Here is an 18621-nt window from a genome sequence, read left to right on the forward strand (position 1 = left end):
CCTGAATTTTCCCTGCTTGAGCAGGACTGTGTCTGTCTATCATAAGAAAAGAAATATCCGCAATTCTCTCCTCTAGAATCTGATATTAAGATTTTCATAATGTCATTGCTTATACTTGCTTTCTCACCTTGTTCTCCTTTTATGAATATAAATCTACTTTTCCTCTCCTTTGAAGCAAAAGTTTAGTATTTCTTTCCATTCTCCACAAACTAAGCCTAGAATACCTGCAGTTAGCTGAAGCACTACTAACAAAACCTCTATATTTTACAAAAAGTTGGAGTCAAGATGACGTAAAATTCAAATATAAGTATATGAAAGCCAAACTAGCCTTTGGATAGCTATGGATAATTCTTTCTGTCCCATAAAAGACTGCTAGTTCATACTATTTTTCATAATTTAGTTGCTGGATTTTGTACCAATTATGCTATTTATTTAAAATAAGTCTATGTGAGTCTATCCATTTTCCAAGAACCCTATTGCCAGAGTTCTTACAAACTGTGATTACTGACAGGATTACATTGTTGATGTGTGTAGGTATTCTGAATATTAGACCTACTTTTTGTGTGTAGCTCTCCTTTCTGGTTATCTGGGAGTTGTCTGCTTATATTCTGTCACCTCAAATCTTTACCATCCAGAAACTTCACACTTGTAAAAGAGACATGATGGTCTGTCATAGTGAATCAATGGCTTTACTCTCAGTCCTCTTTCTGTGTGTTATTAAAAAGAATATATTTTCTACATACTGCACAAGTGTTGTTGCTGATTAAAAGTTTGCTGAATCCTCAGCAGAAGAGAGAAGGTAAAAGTTTGCTGACAGCTTGCAACTTTATGGCATGTTTCTTTGAAGTTGGAGGTGAGAGGGGAAGACACCGTGATGGATCTTTGTTGCACTACTTGTTGCTGGAGATTGTTTTTTTATGGGTTGAGTTCTTTGGAATACTCTTTCACAAGGAGTTTATTTTAGTTCTGTTTTGGGAAGGATACTTTAAAAGGTTCGTTAGTTTCTTGTTTCTCATGTTTATTAGTATATAATCCGAAGAGATCCTCCCTTAGCCCCTCGAAGTAATCCACGCTAGCTGTCGATGGAGAGGTTCAGGGAGATCCTTCATGACCAAGAAAAAGACCAAAAGGTGCTGCTTCTCCCTCCGGGTTATGGAGGATGTTTATTCTGGCTGGATTCCAGAGGAGAGAAGAGGCCGGGTTTCTCCTTCCCGGGCTTTTTCAAACCTCGGGAGAGGGGCGGGGGGACATATAACACCAACCAATGGGATAATGTTTCAGGGACAGGGAGGGGAAAAACACATCACAGCTGCAGGGAGGGTTTACACAGAAACCAGGTAACTCCCAGAAATACGCACCACCACATCTGCCCCTACTTTGATATATGTGATTAAATGAAAGGTAATGAGCTTATACGACTTACTGACCTGAAGTGGCCCGCCAATTCCCATTTGCAGGCTGGTGAGGGTTACTCCGGTCTGCCAACTCTATATGGTTGACATCTGAGGTAGCTGAGACTAGCTTAATTATGCTTCTGTACAGTATTTTGCTTAGCACTCCAAACACTAACACCAATAGCAAAACAATGACTAGCAGTGACAGAATAGTTTTCACTACCGAAGCCCACCACCCCGAGAGTCCCCAGTTTTTAAACAGTCCATTAAACCAGTCATCTGCTTCTTGCTTGACTTGTCCAATCATGCTTTTCATCTCTCGGAGCGTGGCGTGGATGTTAGGAGCTTTCGATGTCAGATCCATGCAACAGAGACCCTCGAACTCCTGGCACTTGTGCCCGTGGAGCAACAGGAGAAAGTCTATTGCAGCATGGTTTTGAAGTGTCGCCTGCCTGGTAATTTCCTCATCTTCTAGGAGGCCACTTATGGCATTAGATGTTAAATTCGCTTGTTTTACCACCCAGCATTCTAGGTGTCCCAATTCACCTAAGGCCTTGGCTGCAGCCACCCAAGGAAGGAAAATGGATGCAGCAATTCTTTTTGATTTGGACCAATGGAAAATCCCTGAGTCACAATTTTCATCTAACTTTGTAGCACTTCTCTTTTGAAATTTTTTTGTCAAATTGCTTTTATGGGTCCACTCGCCAATTAATGTTTGATTGGGCGCTAACATTGATAGACACCCTATGGTACACGGCCCTCTGAGGAGACGGGATGGAATTCCTGCCCATGCACGGTCCCCACAAATGAGGAACAGTCCTTTGGGGAGGCTTTTGGGGTGTGTATGAGCTGAGGAGTGCACCTTGATGTAGCTTAGTACACGGCACCACCTTTCTGTTGTGAACTCTTCTCGATGTTGTACTATGTGGTGGAATGTTTCTTTATGAGTTGGAGGACTGACCCTAAAGTGTACACAGTATGATGCTGGGGAGGAACCCAGCAGCTCTAACTCTTGGGGTTCCTGGGTTGCCTTAGGAAAATGGGGTAGCCACTCTTCTACTGGGTTTCTTAACTCTGCTTCTACATGAGTGCTGTGTAGTTTATTATCTGCCTCAGGAGTCAGTGTACTAAAGCTGTGTGTGAATTCATCATGCTGCAAGGGAATTCCTACCAGGCAGGTAGACATAGGATTTTTTGCTGCTGCAGTAGATAGACATATGTTTTCCTGTTGGAGTGTTTGTGCCAGGGTCACCCAGATGTTCTGGCGTGGCTGTGGGACGATCCAGGCTGCTGTCAGGCTGCTCAGTGTGAGCAGGATGACAGCAGGGTTAAGGCTCATCATGGATTTGAGTAAGAGGTAGGTTATTTCTAAAAAAAAAGGAAACAGACATTCTTTAAAACATATTCACAGTTACAGTATGCAGGTCAGAGGCTAGAGAGGTTTCTTCTTGCTCTCTTCAGCGGAGTCTTCTCTTGGAAGAGACAGCCACTTGCTTCTCTTCTCTTCTTGCTGGTGCTGGATTCTTTGGAACAAAAGGTTTTACCCATTTCTGCGGAATCCATTGGGGGCCTGAAGGGGTGGATACACATGCATAACCTCGCCCCCAGGTGACAAGTTCATAGGGACCCTTGGTTTGCCAAGTTTCAGGGTCCCTGATTAACACCGGTGGATGCTGTGACAATTTAAACTGATCACCACTGTTAAAATGCCAAGTCACAGGAGGATTCATGTTTTCAAATGAGCAGTTTAGGAAGTTAATGGTAAACAGAGCTTTACAGAGTTTCTGTTGGGGAGACATCCACACTGCCTCACTACCTTGCCTGGCTAGGACTTGTTTGAGCGTCTGGTGTGTACGCTTGATTACAGCCTGACCTGTGGGGGAGTGGGGGATGCCAGTTTTATGTTCCACTCGCCACTGCTGGACAAATTCCAGGAACTCCTTGGATTTATACACTGGGCCATTATCTGTTTTAATTTCTTTAGGGATTCCCGATATGGAAAAGGCCTGCACTAAGTGTTGTTTAGCATGCACAGACTTTTCTCCTGCATGAGCAGAGGCATACACCGCTCCTGAGTATGTATCAATACTCACATGTACATACTTAAGGCAGCCAAAACTGGGAATGTGAGTGATATCTGTTTGCCACACTTCACAGCTCTTAAGGCCTCGGGGATTAACCCCGATGCCTAATGATGGCACTACCTGGAGCTGACAATTGGGACAGGCAGCCACGACGGCTTTAGCCTGATCCCGTGTCAGCTGGAACTGACGAATCAGTCCTGGCACATTTTGATGGTATTGCTGGTGACTTATTTTTGCCTGCTGAAACACATCTGGGAGACATACCTTTTCAGCTGGGGCAGCAAGGGAATCCGCCTTCCGGTTCCCCTCAGCGATTTCACCTGGCAACGGGGTGTGCGATCTTATGTGCATCACATAGAAAGGTTGTTCTCGATTTGAAACCAAATAAATCAGTTTTGAAAGCAATCTAAAGAGATGCTCGTTCTCAATGTCCTTGAGAACTGCCTGTTCCACTCTGGACACCACTCCTGCTACGTAGGCTGAGTCAGTAACTAAATTAATTGGTTCTGAAAGTTTCTCAAAGGCTCTCACGACCGCAGCTAGTTCAGCTATCTGGGGTGACCCCTCTACAAACTCAACATCAGCTTCTCAAAGCTGAGTCTGTGGATTTCTCCAAGTCATCACTGACTTGTGGGATGTCCCAGATGCATCAGTGAACACTGTGAGAACTTTGAGTGGCCTTCGGCTCCTTTTCTCACGAGGAATGAGATGGAATTCCTCATGAAACAATTTGTGTGATGGTGCATGAACTGAAATTTGCCCATTGTAGCTGTCCAGAGCTAACTGGAGGTTAGCATTGTTCTGCAGCAGATGCTCAAACATCTCTTTGGTCAGTCTCTCAGGGGAGTTTTTGCCTTCTCCAGAGAGCCTGACTGGGAGGTGAATACACATAAAGTCACAACCTGCCAGTTCCCGCGGCCTTACCCTGGCCTTTTGAATCAGCTGAGCCATCAGCTCTTGTGGCTTGGTGATAGTTTTGGGTCTTTGATGGGAGAGGAAGACCCACTCTATAAGAGTGCATCTCTCTGCCCCTCAGCCCATTGGAATATTAACCCATGCAGGTGTGGCAATTTCCCCAGGACAATAAATTTGAAAGGCAGCTCAGGTTTGAAGCAGTGTGCCTGTCTTTCTGTCAAGGCCCTTTGTGCCTTTTCAATGACAGTTTTTGCTTCTGGAGTCAGCTCCCTGGGAGACAGTAATTCTCTCTCCCCTTTCAATAAATTGAGTAGGGGGCTCAGGTCCTCATTTGTGAGACCTAGCCATGGTCTGACCCAGTTTAGAGACCCGCATAGGGAATGGAGATCTGCTAGAGTTTTAGGATTACCAATAATTTCCAATTTTTGTGGAACAACAGTCCGTGCAGTAATTTCCAGGTCCAGGTATTTCCAAGGTGGCATCCTTTGAACTTTGTCTTCCTGCAATTGGAATCCAGCAGAGGTTAAAACTTTAACCACTAGGTCAAGGGTGTCTTTCAGCATGTTGTTATTGGGACAGCATATTAAAATATCATCCGTATAATGCAAAATGATAGCCTCTCTCTTTTCAGCACGCACTGAGGACAGCAATGACCCCACATACCACTGGCAGATGAAGGGGCTGGCTTTCATCCCCTGAGGTAGAACTGTCCAGTGGTACCGTTTCATTGGAGCTTCCCGGTTAATTGTGGGAATGGAAAAGGCAAACCTTGGTGCATCCTCTGGGTGCAGGGGAATTTGAAAAAAGCAATCTTTAATATCTACGACTGCTAGTAGCCAATCTTGCGGTAGCATGGTTGGAGATGGCATTCCTGGTTGGAGAGATCCCATGTCCTGTATTTTTTTGTTTATTTCTCTTAAATCTTGAAGGAGACGCCATTTATCTTTCCCTGGCTTTTTTATTACAAACACTGGGGAATTCCAAGGGCTGGTTGTTTCTACTATGTGTCCTTTAGCCAATTCTTCTTCCACTAATTTTTCTAGTGCCCCAAGTTTTTGTTTGCTGAGAGGCCACTGGTTCACCCAAATTGGATCATTATCTAGCCAAGATAATCTTTGGACAGGACTCTCTACAGTGGCCTCTATCAAAAATCCTGAGGTGTCTCAGGGATTGTTAGTTTTACCCCCCACTGGGACATGGTATCTCTCCCCCACAAGGGGCACTTGTAGTCAATAACAAAAGGTCGGACACTAGCTATCCTACCGTCCGGACCTTCGATCTGGACGATATCTTTAGCAATTTTTGCCAGTTTCATCCCTCCAACACCCTGTATTTTTCCTGCCACTGGTTGTAGGTCCCAATGTGAGGGCCACACCTTTTCCGGTATGATGGTCACGTCTGCCCCAGTGTCAATTAACCCTTCTACATGGAGATGTTCTGATTTATGTATTAAATTGCATCCCATAATGGGCTTGTTTTCACCCACTACTTCTGCCCAGTAGACTCCCGGTGCTTTGTCATCTACTGGGACTTCTGTTGGAACAGGGATTACCTGGGCTATTACCTGCCCTTTATCTACATAGAAAGGTGGTTGGGGGCACCTAGCTAAGAGAATGAGGTGTGTTAGGTCTCCCGTGATTGTCATGGGAGCCACCTCAATCTCTATTGGTGTGTGTGCTGTGTCTCCAATAACAAAATACCTACTATCCAGTCCAGCCAGGTCTTGTGAATTATCCTGCAAATCTACTCCCACGACAGTCCAGCGGTCAGATCTGAAACAAAAGGCTTTAGAAGTTACAAGTCTGAATCGCTTTTGCGGTTGCCAGACCTTATTAGGCAAACGTTTTTCACAATTATATTTTTGCAGTTTTTCACCCCCCTCCCCCCTTTTTATTAAAGGACAGAGATTCGTTTCCACTTCATTTATGTCTGCACGCTGAGTGGATAAGCGCTGTGATGTAAGTTTTTTGGCAAGCTGGTATTCGTGTGTTTCTGTTGTTTTAAAGGACAGTTTTTAGCAAAATGTCCTAGTTTTCTGCAGTAAAAACAAATTCACTGTTGCTGGTCAGACATCATCTCTTCCCTCCTTGTCTCAGATGAAACTGCAGCAACAGGTCTTGGGGTGGTCCATGGAGGTCTCTTTTCCTGCGAAAACATCTCTGCTTTCCTTGCACAGGCTGCTGACATCTGTGCAAGGGTCAGAAGGGGATCCATAGGTAAACCTAAAATAATTCCCTGGCAAGATTCATTAGCATTTCTCTGAGTAAGTTCCTTGACTAACTCTGCCTGTACCACAGGATCTTCTACCTGACGGGAGACTTGTTCTCTTAATCGGACTAAGAATTGCAGGAATCTTTCTGAGGGCATTTGTTTTACATTAATATAACTGCCCTTAGTGTCAGCTGTAGGTAGCTGGGTGAAAGCCTTTTCTGCAGCTGTAGTGATTTTATCTATCACAGCCTTTGGCAATGCTCTAGTTTGGTCCTCAGGTTTTTCCCATACTCCTTCACCACATAAATGCGCTAAAGTAATAGGATTATTTAATAAATCTACATATTGGTGATTAGTTTTTAATGATTCCACCAGTATGTTTTTCAGAAATCGTTTCCATGTGTTTTCCCATAATTCAAATTCGGATGGTGTAAGCAAACACCTAAAAAGATCTTTAATATCTGTAGGAACTAAATAATTTGAGGTTAGTGTTGTTTTAACAATGCTTTTAAATATTTCACTATTACGACCAAATTCTCTTTGTACTTTGCAAATTTCCTTTTTGTCTTGGTATGAAAACGGTTTGTAAGTACGATTCTGTGGTCTTGTTCCAGTAAAAGTTACCGGAGCAGCAGTAGGGAAAAAAGCTGAGTCACAACTATTTTGTTCTCCATTCCCGGCAGTTGCATTGAACTGGCAGGGGGGAGAGGCTTGTCCTGCCCGGATATCGGGAATGCTTGCATTCCCCCATCCCCCAGGGGCACCATGTGGCTCTACAGTGGGAGCAGGCTGAGAGGATCCACCCTTCCATCCCCCGGGGCGTCCCCCGGGGCCATCAGGGCATATTGCAGCCGCACAACCACACCTGCCTTTGGAATGTGGTGAGGCAATCTCACCTCCCTGCTCACTCCCGGGCCCGCCCCCCGGACCGTGGGAACTGGGAGGGGCCCCGCCCCTCAGCCCCCACTCGGCCCAGCCCCCAGCCCCGCCCCCGCAGGAGCCGGGCAGGGGGCACCCCCCCACTCCGGGCTCCGGGGGTCCCATTCCCTCATCGGGCTTGTGGAGAGACCCAGCCCCACCCCCGCAGGAGCCGGCAGAGGGCCCGCGCCCCACCACTCCAGGCCCGGTAGGCAGGCACCCCCCCATCGAGCAGCAGGGCCGGGACACCCCTCCCCCTGCCCCTCTGCAGGAGCAAGGGGTGTAACTCTCTCCCTCTCTGCCCCTCCTCCCCGCGGGACAGGGTCCGGAGGGATAGGGTTACAGCCTCGGGGGGCAGGGTCATAGGGTGGGGTCAAGCAGGGCTGGGGGGTGGAGCAGGGTGGAATATCAGGGGGAACAAAGGGGTTGTGATAAGGGTTATGGGTGGGAACCGGTGGGTGGGAGGGATTATGGGTAGGAGAAAGGGGATACACAGGGGAATTCACCATGTGGCCGGGAAACACGTGGCCAGCGCCATCTTGGCTCTCAGCCATGTGTTCTTGAGTAAGTTCAGCAGACCCCTCCCCTCCTTGCAGGGAGGATTTAAAGCTATGTTTTTCGGGGTTTTCTGCGGGGAGGGAAGGGTACGGGCAGTTTTTGTCTGCCTGTAATGCCTGGGACAAACCCTCTGACGGGGGGGCTGAGGGAAGGGAGGGGGAAGAGCAAGCCGGAGGCTTTTGCCTCTGTAGAATTGTTTTCCGAATTAAAAGGAATAGGGGGAGGTATTTCCCAGCTATGCTGTCCCCCAATTCAACTTGCATAGTAAGGGCTTGTCCAACCTTTTCCCAGTCAGGCAGGGAATCAACATTCAAATCCGGAAAATGCAAAAAAACCCATTTTACTAATTTCCTCAGCTTATTTTTTGAGAAATTGATATTTCCAGCCTTTAAAATATTCTTAATAAGGGAATATTTATTCCTTTCCTGTGTAGACAAAAGAGTACCCATGGCCAATCTTAAGGCTTTACTACACAGGCTGGTCTAGCCTTTTTTACCTCCGAAAAAGCAGAAAAGATCCAAAGTGCGGTCAGGGTTTAAAAACCACCACGGAGCCCGGGACGCGCCGCCGGTGCACCCCCCACACACCACGTGTAGTGCCACCGTGGGCTCCCTCGGTCCCGATACTGGGGAGAGGCTCTGGCACCAGCACCACACCACACCACCGTGCCTCGCAAAAACGCCACAACAACCGCTGGATCTCTCGCACCCCCTGCGTCCCCCCTTAGTACCTGTTTCCTGATGGACATGTGGTGTTCGAAGAAAAGAAAATAAAAGGTTCTCAGTCCGAGTTGACTTGTGTACCCACCGAGCTACCAACCCGACCCCCGTCAATAAAAACTGCAGGGTAGGTGACGGTACCTAGGCTTGTTAGAACACCCGTGGGGTGTTTTCCAGCCGTCTTGAGGGGATCTAAAGCCCCAACGTTGGTCGCCACCCGAAGAGATCCTTCCTTAGCCCCTCGAAGTAATCCACGCTAGCTCTGTCGATGGAGAGGTTCAGGGAGATCCTTCATGACCAAGAAAAAGACCAAAAGGTGCTGCTTCTCCCACCGGGTTATAGGGGGATGTTTATTCTGGCTGGATTCCAGAGGAGAGAAGAGGCCGGGTTTCTCCTTCCCGGGCTTTTTCAAACCTCGGGAGAGGGGCGGGGGGACATATAACACCAACCAATGGGATAATGTTTCAGGGACAGGGAGGGGGAAAAACACGTCACAGCTGCAGGGAGGGTTTACACAGAAACCAGGTAACTCCCAGAAATATGCACCACCACAATAATCAAAAGACTTGGCACTCTTCTCCGGACTTTTTGTACAAGTTTAACTTACTATAGCTTGGCTCAAGTTGGTTTTAATAGCACAAAATGGTTTTGAAATATGCAGCTTTTTTATCTTTATACTTTATTCTTATTATTTATTCTTATATTTATTCTTTATACTTATCCTTACTCAATTAATTATAGACATGTAAATTATTTTCTTAGTGACTCAATGACTCAACATTTGTATGCTGCATTGCGGCGTTCTCTAATCACTTACTATTACTCAAAAACTTCTAGAAGATGAAGATGAAGAAGAAGGAAGAAGGAAAAGAGACAACACCTTAAACTCTCCATCTTGTCTTCTGTTTTCTAAACTAGTTATACTCTAAACTTTAACTTTTTCACTCAGTGACTTAAGAAAACTTTCTAATCTACACACTTTTGGTTTTTCTATTTAACAATTGTTTTCATGGTGTTCTATAAAATTTAATGTTTTCTTGGATGTCAGAGCTAGGCATCAGAGACAAGGGCACACTCTGTGCCTCAGACTCCAACAGATCTTGGTATCCTTTTGGAGAAGGACTGGGTGATGGACTAGAGTTTGGTCTCCAGAAGACTGAGTTTTATTTTCTAGTGAGTTTTATTTTTCAAGCTGGTGCTGGCTTAGACTATGTTCAGATACTCAGCTGAATTTTTGGCCAACTTGTGATATAAATCTACTGTTCTGATTTGTTTGTAACATCCCTAGGATATGGCTTAACTTTCCCACTAGCCCATGCTTCCATTAAGAAATAATGTATTTAAACAGGGCTTACCTCCAAAATTAATGGCTCCAGTTTCAAATTCTACGAGGAGAAGTCAGCAATAGTCAGGTTTACTGTGGCTCCTTGAATGTGTAGGACAGCTCATATAACCCTGGAACAGCTGCAGAGGCTTGTTAAACAGCAAGGGCTTGTGGTCCCAGGGATTTGGCAGGTTAGTTAACATGAGAAACACTTTAGTGCTTTAGGTGCAAGAAGTGTAAATCATAGAAGGGTTTTGGTTGTAAGGAACACTAGAGATCATCTAGTTCCAACTCCTCTGCCATGGACAGGGATACCACCCACTAGATCATGAATATATAAGTAGGTATATTCAGGCATGAAGTGGTTACCCTTTCTACTTAAATGCAATCTTCAGAAATGTGTGCAGTGGCCCATACCAGGATATAACAGTCCCTTTGTGGAGTTCTGGAATACTGGATTGGGAGTATGGTAGCAAGGTGTCATGGTTTGACACTAGCCCAATACCAGTCACCCATTAGAGTCGCTCACTCACTCTCTTCTGCCACAGCTGGGCAGAAGAGAGAGAAAAAAATAACTCACTTCATGAGTAAGATAAGGACTGTGAGAAAATGCTTTGAGGGCAAAACAGGCTCAACTTAAGGTTGCAGTAAATTTATTACTAACAGAATCATGAGAGGATAATGAAAAATAAAACAAGCCCTTAAAACACCTTTCCCACCCAAGCCCCTCCTTTGTTCCCAGCAACAGCACAGGGAGATAGGGTATGGGGGATTTTGGGTCAGTTCATCACTGAGATTTTCTTCTGCTGCTCTGGGAGAGGAGTTCTTCTCTCGTGAGACCATGGGGTCCCTCCCACAGGAGACAGTCCTGTGGGTCCACTCTCATGAGCAGCAGCCCTACCACACCTGCTGCAAATGTGAGTACCTCAAATGGGCACATAGTCTTCCCAGAACTACTACGATGTAGTCTCTCTTCCCATGGGGTACAGTCCGCCAAGGACAGGCTGCTCCAGCCTGGAAGCAAGGGCCCTCTCTCTCCACCAGGTCTCTCACTGGATCACAGCCTCCCTCAGGCCTCCACCTGCTCCTGCATGGCCACCTCCCCCATGGGCTGCAGGTGGATCTCTGTATACCCTGTGGATCCCCATGGGCTGCAGGGGCACAGCTTCTTCACCATGGTCATCACCATGGCCTGCAGAAAAGAATCCTGGCTCTGATGTCTGGAGCAACTCCTGCCCCTCCTTCTCCACTGGCCTTCTCTACCACCCTCACTTCTTCCTCGTCTCTGAGTAGAAGAAAAACTATGTGACTTTGTTTTGATTTTCTTCTTAAATATGTCATCATGGAGGTGTTACCAGCCTTTCTTATTGGTCTAGTTTTGGCCAGCAGCATGTCCATCTTCAGAGCCATGAAGGATTCGCTCTGCTTGACATGGTGGAAGCTTCCAGCAGCTTCTCACAGGAGCCACCTCTGTGGCCCCCCTCTACTAAAAAGCAGGCTGTGCAAAACCAATACACAGGGAGAGAGCAGTTATTTGCCACACTTTTAAGACAGTACTCAAATGACACGTTTGAGCTGTGTCCATCACCAGAATTTATTTCCGATGGAAACCTAAGATAATCTAAACAGGACAATTGCAGAAGATTTTTAGTCCCCATATTGCTGCAAGACTAGAAGTTTCACTTCTAGTGAAAAGAAGTCCTCATTCTGAGCCCTGTATGAACATCTTTTTAATTTCTTTCTTTCCAAGTTGACCAAACTGAAAGAAATCTGCCTCAAATTTCAGTCAAGATTTTGTGCCAAGATTAGCTATAAAGTGGGTCAACTATTCAAAGCTGGTAATTTATGTGAATATGGGATTTGTACTAATTTGTTGCTATCTAGAATGACTAATGTTTCATAAAAACAAATTTCTGCTTGTGGATTGCTCTGAGAGTGGCAAATACTGCTTTTTGTACTCACTGTTTGTGAGTGACTGGTGACTTCAGCCAGGAATGCCTGTCTCCCTCCTTGGGCACTGGTGGCTGAGGTGCAGAAAGGCAGGGTTGCCCTTGAAACAATCCAAGAAAGAATTGGAGTAATTTCTGGAGTGTGGGGATTTGTGAGCCCCCTGCCCCAGAGAGTGGTAAATCCCCTTGGAGGGATGCCACTATAATTTAAGGGTTAAGGTGTCCCGTATGGTCCATCCCTGTTGATGGTGCCTGTACCCCAGTTCTACCCTTCCCCCTGGCATGTTGGCCAGCCCATTTTCCTTCCCCCTGGGCAGTTCCTTCCCTGCATCCTTTCCTCAGACCCTCCCTTATCCCTAGAACCTTCTCTTGTCCTTGGTCCCCTATTAGCCCAAGTTTTCTGATCCCTCCCCTGCCTCAGACTGGTTGGCTCTGGCACCCTGGACCCTCCTCTGTACCACCCTCCGGTCCTAAGTACATTGGTCCCAGTTGCTCCCCCCCTCCCCCAGTATAAAATATGTTGCACAGCCCTTTGTTCCTGGACCCTTCACGAGCTAGGGGGAATAAACTCTCCTCATGGAACCCACACAAAAGCCCCTCTCTACTCCTTGCTGCTGACTCCAACAATATCTGCCGAGCTGCATGAGTGTCTGTGTGGGTGTGTGGCGCTGACCAAATCGGCTTTCCCGGAGACGCTTCTGGGAAGGCTGCGGCATCTTACCATTGACCCCACACCACAACACTGGAGTGAAAAAGGAGCTATGCCAAATGGATTTAAGCATTTTTTTAGGTCACCTGATATTGTTCAGGAAAAAATAAAAGACCTTTATAACATATATTTGCAACCATAAAGACCCCCAAGATCTTCCTCAGGGCAGGAGACAGTTGATTGTCAGGCTTGTACATGTCGAACTGATCAGTGTAATAGTGAGAGGTCTAATAGGTACATTGAATTCAGTGTTAATACCTCTCCTAGGTGAGCTTTATCATACATTTGGTCATTTTGTATCCCCCCAGGGCCCACCAGGCATGGGACTGCCTGGAACATCCCCTGCTGTGGCTCTTACCCATATGTGATCTGTATGCTCTCCCTCTCCCTTCCTTCTCCCATGGCTTTCCACCTTGGCAGGGCAGGCTGTGGGATTAAGCCATCTCCCTGTGAAGGAGGTGGGTCCCTGTGAGCCCCCTTTTCGGGATACCTGGGGTCGCCCTCGGTAGATTCTAACACGTGGCCCATGGCAGAGCAGTAATAAGCAGACTGATGCACACTAAAAGCAAAGGACCTTTTGGCATGTAGTCATTAGCTGCTGCTGAGTGCATTAGTCCTCTTACGTCTTTCAGAAAGTCATCATTTTATAACAGAAAATTGCTATTTTGTTTCAAGTAGACTTAATTTCTATTATAAGAATAAAGCCCCTAAATTAGGGTTATGAAGAAGCAGAATGTCACGTGCTGGAAGGGCAGTAGCTGCTAAACTCTGGGAGGGGGATGGGCTGTGGAAGAGACAATGGGCCTGCTGTGGCATGGTGTCGAGTACAGCCCTGCACCACGGTGGCTGCATGGGTGTCCTTGCAGCCCAAGGGACTTGTGTGTGGACAGTTGCTGTCTGGTGCCACTGGGACAGTACTGGCGAGATGTGCTTGGCCTCTTCTGGCAGCAAGGCTTTCATCTCCGTGTGCTGTAATCCCTGCACTTTACAGCCTGCCTGGCACCTCTGCCTTCATCCACTGTTCTGAAAATTCTGCTTTTTCCCAGGGAACTGGGGTGGATATTATGCAGATTTGTCTCTGTTGGAAAAACAAATTTTGATCATTTATGTTCAGTTAGTGTGATTTTGAAATTGGCTAGGCTACTGATAACCTTCATTGCTAGCATTCTATTGCAAGTGACCACCTGTGGCATGTCATTTCTTGGTCTCCTCTTCGTTCACCATTGCCAGTTAACTAAATGATGCTTCCATGTCAAGTCCTCTAATTAACGTGTTCCTTAGGCTGAGTTTAGATGGAGTGGCTGTCTCTGGTAACAGCAGGGCGCATTCCAGTGGAATACTCACTGCCCCCGACGTGGACGGGAATAATGAGAGGGTGTGAGCCGCCGTACTGGGGGGAGAGACAGCCTGAGAGCATCCTGCTCCCATTCATTGTCAACCATCACCACCTAGTGGCAAAAAGGCTCAGTATGGATTCATCTGCCAGTTTACGTGTCTCTTGCAAAGCTGCTTTTGCCTAAAATTCGATTTTTCAAAAAGAGTGCTCATTTGTCAGCCTTATCCTGGACTCACATCAGCTTTTATATTTTGAATATTTTGTATTCAAGATTTTCTTCTGTGCAGAGAATCATTTCTGTCCACTGCAAACTGACATCTAAGCTGACTCATATATGTTGTCTCCTGTATGCCTCAAGTGTGTACACAATTAAAATGGAAGTATTTTATTTACATTTTGCTTATGAAGTGAACCGACCTTTGACATCACCCAGACTCACACTCAGATTCACAGCAACAATACTGAAATCCACGGAGAAGGGCATCTGGAGTGTAGGTTTTAATCTACTTACATCAAAGGAATAGAAACTTCTGTCCCCAAAATAAAAGTTAGTCTAGTTAAATCTTTTAGTGGTGTACCCTAGAAAATGAAAGTGGTGATACTGCGTGGTATTGAGGTGGCAGGGGCACTTCCATTCCCTCATTACAAAGTGGCTAGCAAAACTAAAAACTTACTGAAGGCCACTAAGAAAAAAAATGGGAATAGAAACTATTTTGCTGTCCTGGTCCTTTCTTTAACACAGGCCCTGTCTGTTTCAACTGCCTCAGATGCATCTTCATTTTCCTTCTCCCCACCCATGCTTCTGGAGTCTTAAACTTAGGCCTCTCCCCTGGCAAATGTTCCTCCTTGTTCACTTGGACTCAGGATTTTGTCATCTGCTTGTTGCACTCAGCTGCTCCCTTGGAGGGGAGTCTACGGATGAAATCTGGATAATGTCTGGCAACAACCTTTTCTTTAGAAAGGGACCACAATAAAATTTGTCATCGACAGTTCAGTGTTTGCACTGTGGCAATTAACTAAAAATGGGAGTTATGGCTCTTTCATTTAGTTGTGATTATTCTTTTAATTCCATTATTTTCTAATGGATAAGATGTTTAATGCCCTTAAGAAGTACGTTGGCAAGGTGTTTGCTGGCAGAGGAGCCTCCCTCTGCCCCATCACTTAACTAGTTGGCTCCCAGCATGGCTGAAATACTCTTCTGCCTCTGGGGGACCAGAGAAGGGTAGAGTTTGTGTAAGCTCAAGAACTGCCCTTTGAGATTGTCTCTCTGTTCCTTTTAAACCCTGTTTTAAAGCTGCTACGTGCAACAGTTTTTCAACCTATCCCCATGCGATCCATTACTCCAAATCTTCTTGGGGTTGGTGGGGAACACAGGCAGGCTTGGGAAGTGCACAGCCACGCTGGCAGCCACAGAAGAGTCATGGCTCTTGACACAGAAATCGGTTCAGCTCCCATAAATCCCATTTGCTTCACCTGCCACTGCCAGGCTTTGGGAGATGCCTAATGCATCCCTTGGTTCCTCAGGCTAATCCCCACAAAGGGCTTCTGCCTGGGGGTGGCCCCAGCATAGCTTGGCAGTGCAAACACCATAACATACCTTGGCAGTATGCAAAACCAGTGACTTTCATGTGCTCCTCTTAAACAGGTGCCTGCACAAAGCTTGAGAGGGTAGGGTAATTAAACCATGCCATATTTTGGAAGTCACCTCTACAGCCTGGATCTGAGAAGGGTGGGTAGGCAAGGCAGGCTGACAGAGAAACAATTACAGGCTCACTACTTGGTGCATTTCTTTGTGTAAACCTTGTGATTTTGGGGTGATGCTAGTTCATGATAAAATACTCGTTTTCCTGCCTGGTTTTTTTTTTTCCCATGAGAAAAAAAATTTGAAAGTATCTTCGGAGCCTACTATTTTCTGCAAGGAGAAAAATTTTCTAGAAATTTGCTATAGATGAGCATGTTCTGTGATGCTAGAAGGGATTTTCAGGGAAAGGTATATATGCAATTCCTGGACTGGCTTGTTGGTAGTTTTATTTTGAAAGGTTTCTTTTGGGGTTTCTCACTAATAGCGATATAATATTAATGTAGAGTAAAATCAAAACAAAACCAACCTTCTTTTGGTTGTTTTCTTGACCCTCTTGTAGTGTGCACACCTGAGTATGTATGTGTGCTGTTCTTATGACCAGTATTCAGCCTCCCCTCTCTTACAAAAGTACCCCACTCAGTGCTGGCTGGTGGGAGATAAGAAATGCCTTCAGAAGCAGAGGTTTGTGACACCTGCCTGAGCTGTACTTCAACAAAGACCAAGTACCATGTGTGTAACATTTTTTGTGAAAATACTTCTGAAGTGTAGGACACTCAGCCAAGCTCATTCTCCAGCTGAGGGGTGATGGGCTGCTGACATCCTCTCAGAAACACACCGCTCTGACTTTTAGTCAGTCCACTCACTACCTGTTTGCCAGCAGGCTTGAGAAGCACCAATAGCAACAGGCAGACTTGTCACCCAGGCAGTGCAAAGCCAGCAGAACAAGTGGGAATGTGCCACCTTGGTGCAGCAGCTGCCCATGGGCTGCCACAGAAAGCATTTTGCAAGTGTCTCTGGTGCGATGCAGTGACTTATGAGCAGGCCGAAGTTCAGGGAACACAGCTGCTGCATGAACCTTCTCTCATGTTAAAGGCACTGATTTGGTAGAAAGGAGGTAACTAGGGTATGGAAACAGACAAAAGAATCAGCAAAGCTCTGTAAAGGAAAGCACCGCTATGGGAACCAGCATACAGTCAGTGGGGTGAGACGCCAGCAGAACTGCTGGCACTCAGCCAGCTGCCATCAGTAACTGAGCAGAGACAGGAGACAGCAGGGACTGGGAGCACAGAGAAATCCCTCACTGCTGACAAGCCCCTAGAGCACAGGTTCCCACTGCAAGGCAAATATGTTTAGGTTGAACAAATACTATGAACAGAGTTTGGGGAATTTCTTGGAAACTTTAGTGCTAAAGTCTACTACTTCAAAATTAGTAATTAGGTTGCAAAACGTGTGTAAAGCGTGATTTGAGGACTGAATGTGTCAAGCTGAATCTATGCTGATGTTTTATAGGTCAAAGGCCCTAGGAAACAGCAGGCAGTAATGAGGCCCCCTGTCGCCGTGAGAATCAGGCCTTTCGATATTGTTTTCATGATTTCGAGCCACTTTCCCAGGAAAGTAACTATAAACATAGGTGTTTATACATTCCATTAAAGATATGCCTTTTGATGGACGTCTCTCATGGCCAGTGCGGTTGGGAAGGTGGTAACCTGGCTATCCAATCATTGTCAAAAACCTATAAATACTGAAAGAACAAATAAACATTCTTCTTCTTTCATCACACTTCAAGCTGCATCTGTGTGAATCATTTCGTGTCCAACAGTGACAACCCCCATCCTTCCACTGCTGCCTTATGTGTGACTCTGACTTTCCCTCATCTCATACCAGCATACACTAAATTCCTCCAACCTGTCATACTTATCTTCGAAAGTGACTTCTCTAGGAAGTGGAGTATCTCTCTTCCTCTTTCCCTCTCAGCTCAGTAGAGTCTCCTCCTCTTTCATAACATTCTAAAGAACTCAGAATCTGTTGAATATACTTTTTTCCATGATTTTATAAAAAATTCAAGCCAACTTTTACCTGCTTGCAGTGTGAGATGCTAGGACTGTGACAGTGAGAAGGGAAAAGGTTGTCAGACTAACAACTGCATTTAATTTATGCTGCTTGTTTTTCCTTCTCCTTGGAGAGATGTACAAATGAAAATTCAAGACATCAGAATAAAAAGAGCATGGTTAGATAGAGGGTGTCATTAGCAACAAAATGGGAAAGGACATTTTGTTTGTGTTGCAGCAGGATCTATTTTTAAGAGCTTCATGTAGTAAAATTTCTGGGATTAATTTTTCTAAAAAACAATAAAAAATAATGCCCATGCTCACTGCAGAGAGTACTAAACAGTCCACTTTAGCCACTTCAATCAGGATGTATGGAAACAATCAGCATTAGTCTGAGGTAAGAACAAATAAAGGCAACTATCTGATGACGCAGAATAAAGAGAAAGAAGAACTGGATTGTTGCTCAAGTAGCTTGAAAGAGACAGTGGCATTATTAGGGATGACAGAAGTGACAATTTGTTTGACCTAGTACCTGCTCTAAAGGGTGGCCATCTCTTTGATTATGAATATCTCACTGAATATTTGCAGTAACTCTCATTGAAACAAAACATGTTCAGCTCTTCTCTGGGTAGGGGGAGGCTGTTGTTATTGCTGAGTCAGAGCTGGGGGGAGGAATTGGATGTCATTAAGTGCTCTGAAAACATTCTTTTCAACTGGCAGGAGCATCCCAAAGTGATTGTTTTTTCCTATGTATAGCTCTAATTAAAGGTCTGTGTTTCAATTAGTCTTGTTTTCCTGGTCTATAATGTCACATGTCTGTCAGAACATTTTGTTTTAAGCAGGTCACCTGTAAAGGCCCAGCCAGTACATATAC

The 18621-nt window shown here is 45.5% G+C and overlaps 1 protein-coding gene across 1 annotated transcript; it reads right to left on the reverse strand.

Annotated features, from left to right (window-relative positions):
• Nucleotides 1–1201: 1201 nt before the first annotated feature.
• On the reverse strand, nucleotides 1202–9147 carry LOC148183755 (uncharacterized). Its single transcript, XM_088059841.1, has 3 exons — nucleotides 8941–9147; nucleotides 6098–6165; nucleotides 1202–2762 (listed from the first exon to the last, which is right to left on the reverse strand). Exon 3 carries the CDS (start codon nucleotides 2734–2736, stop codon nucleotides 1420–1422), a length of 1317 nt encoding a protein of 438 aa, XP_087915967.1. The 5' UTR covers nucleotides 2737–2762; nucleotides 6098–6165; nucleotides 8941–9147; the 3' UTR covers nucleotides 1202–1419.
• Nucleotides 9148–18621: the final 9474 nt, after the last annotated feature.

The sequence above is a fragment of the Pseudopodoces humilis genome, chromosome 9 (assembly GCF_049639895.1).
Source record: "Pseudopodoces humilis isolate 2021_Gansu_Grassland_sample_001 chromosome 9, ASM4963989v1, whole genome shotgun sequence".
Lineage (NCBI taxonomy): Eukaryota > Metazoa > Chordata > Aves > Passeriformes > Paridae > Pseudopodoces > Pseudopodoces humilis.